The sequence below is a fragment of the Pseudorasbora parva genome, chromosome 7 (genome assembly GCF_024679245.1).
Source record: "Pseudorasbora parva isolate DD20220531a chromosome 7, ASM2467924v1, whole genome shotgun sequence".
NCBI classification, from domain to species: domain Eukaryota; kingdom Metazoa; phylum Chordata; class Actinopteri; order Cypriniformes; family Gobionidae; genus Pseudorasbora; species Pseudorasbora parva.
In genome coordinates this window covers 25,433,821-25,446,527 of record NC_090178.1, presented here as the reverse complement: position 1 = coordinate 25,446,527, position 12,707 = coordinate 25,433,821, and the positions used below count along the sequence as shown (strand labels likewise).

At 38.2% G+C, this 12,707-nt stretch overlaps 1 protein-coding gene across 1 annotated transcript in view; it reads left to right on the top strand.

The window, feature by feature from the left end:
- The window catches only part of efna3b (ephrin-A3b), an 80,039-nt gene that overhangs the window by 57,979 nt on the left and 9,353 nt on the right, over positions 1-12,707 (top strand). Inside the window, exons 2-3 of the mRNA XM_067448781.1 lie at positions 9,443-9,729; positions 10,322-10,387. Coding sequence (XP_067304882.1) covers positions 9,443-9,729; positions 10,322-10,387 — 353 coding nt within the window. The remainder of the gene's footprint in view (positions 1-9,442; positions 9,730-10,321; positions 10,388-12,707) is intronic.

The window sequence follows — 12,707 nt, the reverse complement described above, 5'->3', positions numbered from 1 at the left end:
AAAAACATAATGACACTTCATTTAGGCATTGACTGTCCCTTTTGAGTGTCAAGGCAAAGCATGCTGGGAAATAGAAATTCCAGCCCAGATTCATTTAAATTTAAGATAGTCTAAATTAAAAGAAACTAGTTCATAATCTTTTAAATGTGTCAGTTGAGAAATTAGAAGAAAAATAAAGCTCTAAATACTCATAAAAGTTAATTTGTTTGAACTTATTTGTTTAATTTAAGTTGGCTACTCAAACCAATTCATTATTTTAAGCGTTAGAGTTTACTCTATACTCATACTAATGCCATTATAAAAATGATTTCATATACTTTTTTTTTTTTAGCTTTTTGTATTGTCATATACCTTTTCTTTTTGAATTAAAGATTGTGATTCATCTTAGAGCTGAGGGGTGGTTTTATCCATCTTTATTGAAGAATTGTATAAAATCCCTATGGAAAAAAATCAATAAGAAAACACTTCTGTTGCCAAGGCTACTGACGAAATGGGTTGTACAATTGCGCTCGATGTGCACAACTAAGCTTAATCAAAATCAACACATTTAAGACAGCCTCATACAGCAGCTAGGATTTCAGCATTGTCTGAAATATACAGCTTGTGGATTTTACAGCCATAGACTGCATATTGCTGTGAAATATTCAATGAAAATATGTTGATTTGTAAGTGTGAGTGATGAACAGCATAATCTTAAAGGGGTGGTTTCGTGTTTTTTTCTAGGCTTGGTTGTGTTTATGGGGCACAGTATAACATCTTAATACTTTTTTTTTTTGCGCCGTATTTTTCTTATATTTTACGTTTATTCCACACGGCTGTCTCCACTGTCCTTTGAACGGCTCGTTTACTTTCTGCTTCTATGAAGCCCATCCCTCTGAAAAACGCAATGGTCTTAGATTGGTTAGATGTCCAAATGTAGTTTCATGTATTTTTTTTTTTTTTTTTTTTTGGCTGAAGTGCCAAGCACAGGTTTTCCGGAAACGCCACGCCCCTCACCATTATGGGCAAAAGTGACATTTGCAGTGACTAGAAAGGGTTTATGATTTCACCAACCCAGGAAGAAGCTCGTTGTAGTCCAAACCGGCCGTTTTTGTAAACTGCCGTAACTTTACAAGACAATATCTCCGCTTACATTGAACTTTCAGAGCTGGAGCTTTGCAGATACTGTTTATGCACAAGCAGCAACATTACACACTAACTAAAGTTAAAAAACTGAAATGGCATGCAACCACCCCTTTAACCATTCAAAGATGGCAGATGCTGGAGCGGTTGAATCTGGCATCTTGCCTATATATGCAATCTTAAGAATTAGAGCTAATCCAAAAGTTAAACATGCCAAACAATTGAGCAATCATTAACATTAAGAGCTTTGCTTTCCATGTGCATGATGGGAGATCACCTGCCCACAGCTAATAACATGTAATAACATAGAAGAATAAACAGAGACGTGCCCACACACACAAAGAAACAAGGCCCAACAGACGGATATATTCTCCTTTTCATTGCTCAGAGGGGAGCTGTGTTCTGTAAACTTACTTGAACTTGCAATAAAGAGAGCGAGGGGGTGAAGGAAAGATGCAGAGGAGAGTGAGAGAGCCATGTCCTCATTGTTCAGAAGAAAGGGGGTAATAAACTGTAAACTGAGGACCAGTGGGTGTGTGTGTGAGGCCGGTTCATCTGTGTCTGTGTAGAGGTGACTGAGAAGAAAATCGAAAAAATAGTTTGGCTAAACTGATATATAATGAACGGGAGGAATTATTGTGTGTATTGAAAATCATATCGGCACCCTCTGTTTAATAAACAGACTCCCCTGGGTTGACTTAAAACTTCACATACTATCGACCAATGTCAGAAAGTGGCACTTTACTGTGTGTGTGTGAGTGAGAGTGAATTTATCTGTTGGATTAGTAGAGTTCAGAAGGCTAAAACTCGCCATCAGTGCTGTGACAGTGAGCGACCGCATCGATAAAGAGTCAGAGAAGAGGAAGGAGAACGGCAGAAAGGAGTGAGACATCGAGAATGAGCCGCAGAGAGGAGTTAAAGTGAAAGAGAGCAAGAGATTGGTTGGTTTCTAATTGCCTGTGGCAAATGGGCTTTGAAACGAGGGGAAGTGAGTGGAGGTGTGTGTGATTTACGCTCACACACACACACACGGACACACACACTCTGCTGATGTGAGGGGAGCGGTGATGAGGTCGGCCTTGAGAGCAGGTAACAGCGGCTGAACTCTCCCCCACCGACACATATCAATTCCTTAGCAGATTTAAAACCAAACACACACTCTTCCTTCTGTCCCGCTGAAACACTGATTACGAGAAAGTTTGATTGATTAAAAACCGGCTCTGATCGCAGTGAATACCGGTAGTCAACATCTGTTTGGCTGCAGAGAGTAGATGCCGTATTAATTTTATCGGGGTGGCATTTGGCACGTTTGCAACCACATGCATGTTTGTGTGTGTGTGTGTGTGTGTGTATGAGCCGGCAGCAGCGGCTCTATGATGCCTCTGAATTTAATAACCTTTCAATAATTTATCGCTGTAAAGGAGGAAATAAAGGACGATTTAAAAAAAGAAAGCAAGAGGGGGGAACAAAATGAGTAATGGGATTGACCAAATAATTAGATGGAAACACAAAATGGAGATGGAGCACTAAATACTATCAGGGGAGTCATGCACCTGTTTTTTGAGGCTCTTGGCTCCTCTTTATAGATAAGACATGACAAAAAACATGCAGGTGAAATGCACGCCTAATATGCACAGCTTTTTGTAGGAAAATGAAATAAAGAGATGAAATAAAGAACATTTGAAGTCGGTCTGACGTTTTAGTGAAATCACAAAAAATGCAACTGGGAACAAAAAGTCTTTATCAGTGAGACACTGAATCATTTTCAGTGTGGGATTTGTTCAAAAACCCTGATACATTCAGGAATTGAACAAGTGAGTAAAATCATTCCGAAAGATTCAGGGGAGATGTTATCTAAAACGATCTGGGGTTTACATGTGCTGACTTTCAGGCGCATTCATTTTGTGACATGCGCGCACAGTCAGAAATGTCGACGCTGTCCTCTCCAGAAGCTGGATTGTGTTAACTGTAGCCATAGCAACTCTCAACGACCACCAGGACTTAATACAGTTTTATAAAAGCTATTTATTTGTTGTAAAGTGTAATAATAATCGCAGAAAAATGTACTCTTCAGGCGTAGTTGAAGTAAAAAGTGCCTGGGACAAATGCTGTCAAGATGAGAGGGTGTAGCCTATGTCTGTGTCATTATTCCAACATTATCTTCATAACTTCTTATGAAATAAAAAGTTTACCTCACACAGAAAAATGTGTGAGCGCGGCGCGCGCTGTATATCGTGTCACGTAAAGGACATACACTCAAAAGTAATTGGGTCAGGTCATTTACATGGTGGAATTTTTCGTTTGATCGGTTCATGAAAAGGTTTATACCACCCCTCTCAAACCGATTACAATTTCATTTTCACATTAAGCGGCAACTTGTTTAAAAAGCAATTGCATTTGCGCCCATCTGTTCACCCATGGGCGTGCTTGTCTCAAAACAAGGTGTGTTTGAGGCGCTTTGTTGGTTTCTTGCTATTTTGAGACAGCTAAAAATCAATGGCACAGTTTTTTTTTTTTTTTTTGTTATTTAAACTGTGCGTTTTAAATTTGCGACTATAGGTGGGTGGACAATGTAAATACACTCTTCTGATCACAGGGTGCAAATTTCATCATGTAAATAGCAAATCTGTCATGGAGTAAGCACAACTGGCTTTTAAATGAGAGATGAGACTGTGATTGTTTTATTGCACGTTATGCCCATGACTCATTAAGAGACTAGGTCCAACCATATTTGACCATGCTGTTTTGCACCATGCGCTCAGATCATTAAAATAGGGCGAGATTTGTTCAAAAACACTGATTCATTCAGGAACGTAACAAGTGAGTGAGCTGTTGACTGCTTTCGAAAGCTTAAAAATGCTGCCTTCGGAGGACGCATTCCAAGGTAGGAAGGCATCATAGCACATCAGAATCCAATGTTTGCTTCACTTCTTCTTTCCTGTCTCCTGAGAGTCCTTCATCTGATTGATTTTTGAAGACAGCATAGATATATCCTTCGCTGCCTATGATATCCTTCAATACTGTGCTTTCTATTCCGTGACAGTTGAGCTAAAATTTAAAGATGGTGTCTGAAAGTTGTGGTTGGTAGTCAGTTTGTGTAAATGTACGTTTCTGACCAACGTTTGCCACTTTTGATGTCATTAGTGAGAAATTAGCTTTGCCGTAATCAAAAAAATGCTTCTATTTTGTTGTACACTCTTAAAAAAATGGTGCTATATAGTACTAAAAGTGGTTATTTGGCTTGTAATCATAGGGGAACCACTTTAAGTGCTGTATAGCACCAAATCTTGGTGCTTCAGTGGTTCTTCAGTGGTTCTTTACCAGTTCTTTGGGATGACTGAGGTGCTATGTATGTAGCACCGTTACCATATACATAACCTGTATGGTTCTTCAGCGTTTTTTGGGTGGTAAATGTGCTATATAGCACCACTGCCATACAAAGAACCTTTCAAGCCCCTTTAAAGGTTCTTTACACGCCAAAGAACTAATGTTGGTGCCGTTTAGCACCATTATTGAGGAAGAAAAAAAATGTGATATGGCACCTCTTATGGGTTCTACATAGCACCATTTGACAAAGGTGCTGTAGAACACCTTTAAAGATATGGTGCTATTTGGCACCAAAAGTGGTTCCCCTATATGATTACAAACCAAGAACCACTTTTAGTGATAAATAGCACCAATTTTTTTTAGAGTGTAGATAATTAAACCATTATGCTGCCTCAGAAATCTATCCGAAGTAGGCTAAGTTTCGTGAGGTATCTTAGTGTTCAAACTGCTTCAAAGTTATTGCCTGATTGGGCAACAAGGCAAAAAGTCAGCTGTCTAAGCTTTCGGACACAGTGACTTTAAGCAGTTCGTTCAAAAACACTGATTCATTCAGGATCGTAAACAAGTGAGTGAGGGAACCGTTTACACAGACAATTTGATTCTAAAGAGAGTGAGCCATTGAATCATTTACTCAAGTAAATGAACATGTGCGTGTTTGCTCGGAGATGCAAAACGGTTTGGCTTTGTTTGGAACTATGCATTCACGGAGCAAAATTAGACAAGGTAAATGGCATTGTGTCTTAAATGTTACTTAATGTGAACATTTTGTTTATTTAACTGTTGTATAAAGTCACCCTGTTGGTCTGAATATCATGATATTTTCGAACACCAGCCCTCTTGTGCATGTGATCGGCCGCACTGCTTAACTGACGCGATGCATTAGTCTGTATGTTCATTGAACATGCACTCTTACTTTTAGTCCACAGTCATCAGTGAATCTGCAGGTGTCCTTTATAGAACGCAGCATGTGCGTTTGTGTGTTTGTGTATTAACACACCTCACATGTGTTTTGTCAACTGTTCGCAGGACAGATGCTCTCCTTTAATTAAACGGTTTGAGGAGGTTAATTAGAAGAACAGAAAAGAACAACGAGGGAAGAGAAGAGAGCTGCTGTTTCTCCTGTGGTGCTGATTCAGCTCTGTCATCTCTCTCTCTCTCTCTCTCTCTCTCTCTCTCTCTCTCTCTCTCTCTCTCTCATTACAGATATGCTCTGTAGGCACAATCATTCTGCACATGTGTAACTATGAGAAATGTGCATCTTACTCAAGTACTACATGGAAAGGATGAGCATTTTAATTAATGTGTCCAAAAACAAGAAATGGACTGTAATAAAGGGATTTCTTGGTGTACTTGCAACATTTGATTAATGAAGCGAACTAAAATGCTTATATAGGCAGTTGTTTCAGATGGAAGTGGTTTTCTTGGCTTTTGTTCTCTTGTCGAAGCTTTGGTCTCTGTTGTTGCCTCTCTCTCAGAGTGACATTGATCCACTGAGTCTTGATCTTGCTCTGACCGGCTGCCCAGCTCAGCATCTTGTGTGGACCCACACAAACCATACAGCCCTACACACATCATGTTAATCGTGTGTGTGTGTTCTTTCAAATGTTAGCTATGATTTGCTCTTGTAGACATAGGGGTTACTCTTCTGAGCTGTGGAGAAATTGTGTGCCAGCCATACTCCAGGATCATTTTTGAATGTGTGGTTACGTTTGTTCTCCTCATCGCCCCCTCGTGGACATAATAACAAATGCAGATTCCCTTCCATCAGTCTTCCGCCACTGACTTTACTGTCATCATTCCTGCACTGGAAATATATTTGTAATGAAAGATACAAAAAAGGGCTTTTGTTTTAGCACTCATTTTGAAAGGCTTCTTTTGTGTGCTTTATCCTTGAAACACAAAAGTAGATATAGCTAGGAAATCTGACATAAGCCTACACACACATTCAAATTTGGCTCGTCCTGTCAGTCACTCTTTGTCTTTCTCATTTCTTGAAAAAACTAAACAGAAACAAAGCAAAGCTGGCATTACATCTGGGCAATGTCAAAGATAGGCTATAATTTATTGGACGAAGAAAAAAAATATTTTTGAAGAAAATAAATCATTTCGAAAAATTCAGGACGAGGCAAGCTGCATGTATTTTAAATCTTAAAAAAAATTATTTAATTATTTTAAATGGATTACAATAGGCCTATTTATTGGCAAACATTTTGACCATAGCATACAATGCCTGCCGGGCTATACGTTTTTATCTTTGTTAATGTTAAATGATTGGTGTCTAACCTGCATAAAGAAAGGCCTGTAATGAACGACATGCCCTAATGGTCGACATGTAGCCTATTCAATAAACTGTTTATCTTTATTTTACTTTTAAAATTGGAAACACTCAAAAGATGTGTGCTGACGTTTTTGGCCACATATAGGCCTAACCTAGACATTTTCTTTTAAAATGAAACCTATAGAAATGCCTCCTGATTTCCGGAACATGTCATTACAGTTTTAATGTAGGCCTATAGGCTACAGGTTATTATGGGCCTTTTTCGCTTATATTTTTATCAAAGATACTACACGGCTATACAATCTGGACTTTCTCCCGTTTAAGTTTTCTTTCCGTTTTGCACATGTTGCGTGAATCATGAATGAATGTGTGTAGAGGGGTGTGGCGTGATATAGCCTACTACAGACAAAAAGCAAACATTGCGCTTACACACCATCATTTGCATTTAAAAGTGAGACGGAGAAATGAGTGAGTGAGGATCAGAGACGAGTGCGAAGGGGGAGAGGCGTTAATGCAGCGTTTTTGATCTTCATTTAATAATTGAATAATAATCTCCCAGGAGAAGTGACCTAGAACCGAGGAAAAGAAATTGATATTTGCGCATCTAAATACTGACACCTGCTGGCCAGACGTTATTATGGCAACAATTGAGAGCCCGCTTAGTTTCACTCCGTCCTCTCGGTGTCTGCTGGTGTGACATTGACAAACGAGTGCCGTGAAGAAGGGACCACGCTTGTGTTTTGAATTCTGACACTTGCGGTGCAACTTTTCCAACCTGCAGTAGGCCGAGGCTCGTCCCACGAGAGCTGCATTCTCCGGCTACTCGTTGTTTATATACGTTGCGTTACGCGCGCTTTCATCAGACTCCGTCTTGGAACGGTAAGACTCATAGTCAATACAGCTGCGCACTGGAGCGGTAGAACAATATATTACTACAGGTCCCAACACAGCCATCACTCGTCGTCTCTCACCTTCATTCTATATCTCTCAGGCCCGAGGGAGCTTCCCCCGAAATGCAAATGTCTGATACAAACTTGCACTGATTCTGCCTGAACTGCAGCCGAGGAAAATGCATCCATCATCATGTGAAAACTTATTTGTCCTCCTTTAACCTTGGAGGAAAAGGAAAGACCTGTGTGTGTGTGGGGGGGGGGGGGGGGGGGGGCGGGGGGCGTATAGCACGGTATAGACGATGTGATTTATGAGGACAAATGTGTATGTAGGCAAGACCACCTAATCTGAGACCAAGACAAGACTTCGAGGGGTTAAGAACAAGACCAGACCAGACCAGCACTTCTTAAATTCATAAAAATCCACATGACCACCATAGAAATGACTTATTTTAATCAATACATATAATTTGAATAAGATATATAGAGCAGCTTTTACCAATCAAATGAGATCATTAATCTCATGATATTTGTGATATCATCAGCTTTTGTGATATTTCTTATTTATAACACGTTATAATAAAATCCAGATCTCTAAAAATACTTTTTTCAGCAATATCTTGAATTTTGTGAGCATTTGTATTAATTTTGGTGGCATTTTTGACATAATCCCTCATTTCAGAACCAGTACAATAAATCAGTAAAATTAGAAAAAAGATATTGATTGCAACTGGAGTAAGTTTTACATCCAATTACATTAATGATGTTAATAATTATATCAGACAATGCACTGGCAATATCCTGGCAGTGGTCTTGACTGGTCTTGAAACAAAATCCTGAGTCCTTTAAGTCTGAAACGGAGATGAGACAGAGACAAGACCAAGACTTTCAAAAATGGTCTACAAATGTGTCTGAAACACTACAAATGTGTATAATGACATGGGTATTACAACATAAACATGGCTTAAACACATACTATTAGTGTTTTTTGAAATTCAAGAAATGCAGGAAGTTTTGTGTAGTGGGAAGGTTTAGAGCTGGGGTTAGTGGAGGGGGACAGAATGTACATTTCGAACTGTATAAAAACCAATATGTCTATGGAGAGTCCCTGTAAAGCATATAAGTGTGCGTGTGATGATGATGATTTATAAAACAACTACCTGCTTTGCCCTGATGTGTAATGATATACTGTAAATGTTGCTAGATATATAATCTATAAAATGGCAAATGAGCTTCACTCAGATTACTGGCTCATTTCCTCTATAGGAGAGGTCACTATAGGGGCTGAAAAAACACTTTTTTTTTTTTTCTTTTCATTTTGGAGGAACGTGAAATATGCTGCACCGACCTCTTGCTATTTTAAATCAGATGTGCTTGACTGATTCTAAATTCGAGGGCATTTCTACTTCTCACATTCAGCTTGGCAATTTATCATTGCCAATTTCTTATGGCAAAAGTTTGTTATTTAGTGATTGTCGAACATGAGACTGAATGAATTCAAGGAACACATTTACATTTAGCAAAAATGCAGGTTAGGAGGCTTCTTCTCATCATGTATGGAAAAAGTATGGACTTCTGAAAAGGAAAATGTGTAAGAACCCTGTTCAACGATAGTGACTGACAGCACTCCAAATATACACTTTCCTTTATTAAAATTATTTTTTTTTTTTTTTTTATCTTTTAACTGCTTATTTTAAGTATAGAAAACTGGTAATTGCATTGCAGCTGCCTATACTGTACGCTGGGTTATTTATTTATTTATTGCAAGTTTGGTGTCTAGCATTATTTGAGCAATAACTATACGTGTGTTTCTCTGTGTCATCAGACTACGTAAGGAGGGCTACACGGTGCAGGTGAATGTCAATGACTATCTGGATATCTACTGTCCTCACTACAACAGCAGCCAGAGAGGTGTGGCCGAGCAGTACGTGCTCTACATGGTCAGCTATCGCGGTTACCGTACATGTGACCCGCAGCTGGGCTTCAAACGCTGGGAGTGTAACCGTCCCCACGCCCCACACGCGCCGATCAAATTCTCTGAAAAGTTTCAGCGCTACAGCGCCTTCTCGCTCGGCTATGAGTTCCATGTCGGGCAGGAGTATTATTATATCTGTGAGTATATGTTGTGCTCTAGCTCAGCTATACACAATTCCTTGTCTTTTGTAACACAGCTATTTACATTATTGTATTATGAATGTCAGGAAACCTGTCCGGGAGATGTCCATCAAAAAGAAAAAAATACAAAATTATCTCCTAAAAAAGTTATATATATATATATATATATATATATATATATATATATATATATATATATATATATATAGCAAAACTACATTATTTTTGTTTGGTAGTTAAGTTCATATTATGTGAATATTAATTTAAATTTGTTGCCCTGCCTAATAAATGTTGATTTCAAATAATACAATAAATTATTGTATTTATATGCATTATATTCATAACTATAATATTCATAAATGGGCTTATTCATGTATAAGTGTATAAAATATACATACTATTATATTTGTATACTCTACTGTATCTATAGGACCTTATTCTTGCATTTTCATATAAGGTATCAGTACAAGCTTCTTTTTAGATACTAGACTTTTATATTTATTATTTAAAGTTTTTCTGTGTTCAATATTACAGAATATTACAGTATTTCTGATGACTGACAGAATGATTGACATTTTCCTGTTTTTAGCCACACCCACTCATCACCATGGGCGGAGCTGCCTGAGATTAAGAGTGTATGTCTGCTGCTCAACAGGTATCGACCTCTGTCCATCCATCCATCGTTCAACCATCATCCATCCATCCATCACCTTATCATTTCATCCATCCATCCATTCTATTTTTCAGTCAATTGATCCACCTGTCCACCCCTTTATGAAGTGCACTCAGTCCAGGTTTCTCTACTATCTGTCTTTTTGAGGATTAAATCAATCTGCACACTCTCTCACTCGCTTTCCCCACTGGGTTTCATGTCTTAATGTTGTTGTTTGTCACTACAGTGATTCTCATTACAGAGCACTTGAAAGGATTTTCTAAAAGTTTTTAGTCAGTGAGATTATTTGTTTTAAAGAAACTACTTTTATTCAGCAAGTATGCATTCAGTCGATTAAAGTGACAATTGTTTAATCATGAAAAAACATATTACTGTTTCTACAAACGGTTTTCAACAATGATAATAATAAGAAATGTTTCTTAAAGCTACACTGTGTGATAATTTCCCCCATCTAGTGGTGAAAAGGTATATAATCATCCAGTGAATACTAGTTTCTGTTCCTCTCAATTCCAATTTTGTTTTAACTCCTACGGTGGCCAATTTAGTCCAAGATTAACATGGCTTCCAGTTAGACCTCGAGTGTTAAAACGCCATTGAGTGTTAAAACACGAAAAGCGAAGCTTGAATTTAAGGGTAGGTCCCTCTTTGGCTAATGTACTTTCAAGATGGAGGGGCAACATGGCGACCAGCATTCGAACCCCTCACCTGTATGTATTTTCAATGGCATATTATAAATTTACGAGAATACTTAAAAGAAGTAAATATACATTAATGAGCACATATATTTTTTGAAGAACTTAGGCCCCGTCCACACGAAGCCAGCGCTTTCCCAATCCGATCTTTTTTATCCTCGTTTCAAGAAATATCTGCGTCCACACGAGATTACAAAAACGGACTAAAAATGATGTAGTTTGCATGCCAGGCCAGTGTGTGGCGCTGTAATTCTGCCACAGAAATACACTAAAAACGGAGAAGAAGAGTTGTGGCTAGAAGGGGTATAGCAGTGGTCGGAGGTGAGCCAAAATCTCACAATAAAATAACAATAAATACATTTGCTACTTAACAGATGTGTTTTATTAATGCCTACACCTACCCCAACCCAAAACATACCCTTACAATAATGCAGATACGTTAATTAAATGACGCGATATTGATGTGCGCATGCCCAGTGCCCGTAGTTGTATCCCTTTAACTCTTCACCGTGATGGACGTAGTGTGATGACATCACCGTTTCAGAACGGATTCGCTGTACACACGAAAACGGGAGACGATCGTTTTCAGATTTATCCACTTTGGGACCCGGTTTCGAAAAATATCGGATGCATGCTTCTAAAACGCCGGATCAGTGTGGACGAAACGTAAGTGTTTTTAGCAAAAAATAAACTAAAAAAGTTACACAGTGTAGCTTTAAGCAGCAAATCAGCATATTAGAATGATTTCTGAAGGATCATGTGACACCGAAGACTGGAGTAATGATGTTGAAAATTTAGCTTTGCCATCACTGGAATAAATAATATTTTGAAATATAATAATAATAATAATTAAAAAAAAATATTTTGCAATATTACTCTATTTATGATCAAGTAAATGCAGCCTGAGCATAAGCGACTACTTTCATAAACATTAATAAATTGTACTGACCCTAAACTTATGAAAAGTAGTGTATATAACAAAAATCATCACTTATATAACAAAAATTCAAATAGAAAAAAATAATAATAATAATGGAGCCCTGCACATGACGTGGGAAAAATGTATAATAAATTACAGCAAATTAAGAAATTGTTCCATTGTTTTAGTTCAATGGTGGCCATGAATTAAGATTTTTTTTTCCACAGTTATTCATTTGTTCTCTGTAAATTATAATATATTTTTTTGACTTCAAATGTCTTAGCCAGTTGAAAAAATATCAAGCTGATTGCTGTTTAAAAAAAACATGCATATCAGGCTGTTGGTGTATATAAGGCAAAAAAGGGAAACAGTGCTATAAACCATTCTATTACTCCTCCTCTGTCATTTGTTCCCCCTCTCTCCCTCTTCTCTCTTGTTTCCAGGTGCTGTCAGGATTCATGCTCTCTTGCAGTCAGTTTGCAGGCACTGAGTGTTATTTTAACCCTCACCCTCTCTTTCTGTCAGTGCTCATGTTCATTAATAATATTCAGCTCAGTGTACGTATGCGAGAGAGAGAAAGAGAGAGCATACTGTGTGCTGTCTTAACCTCTGCCCCCTCTCTTGGAGTCTCTGAGTTCTTGTGTCAAGATGAATCTGTTAGTCCTGCTCAGTCAGGTCTGAACTCCAGTGC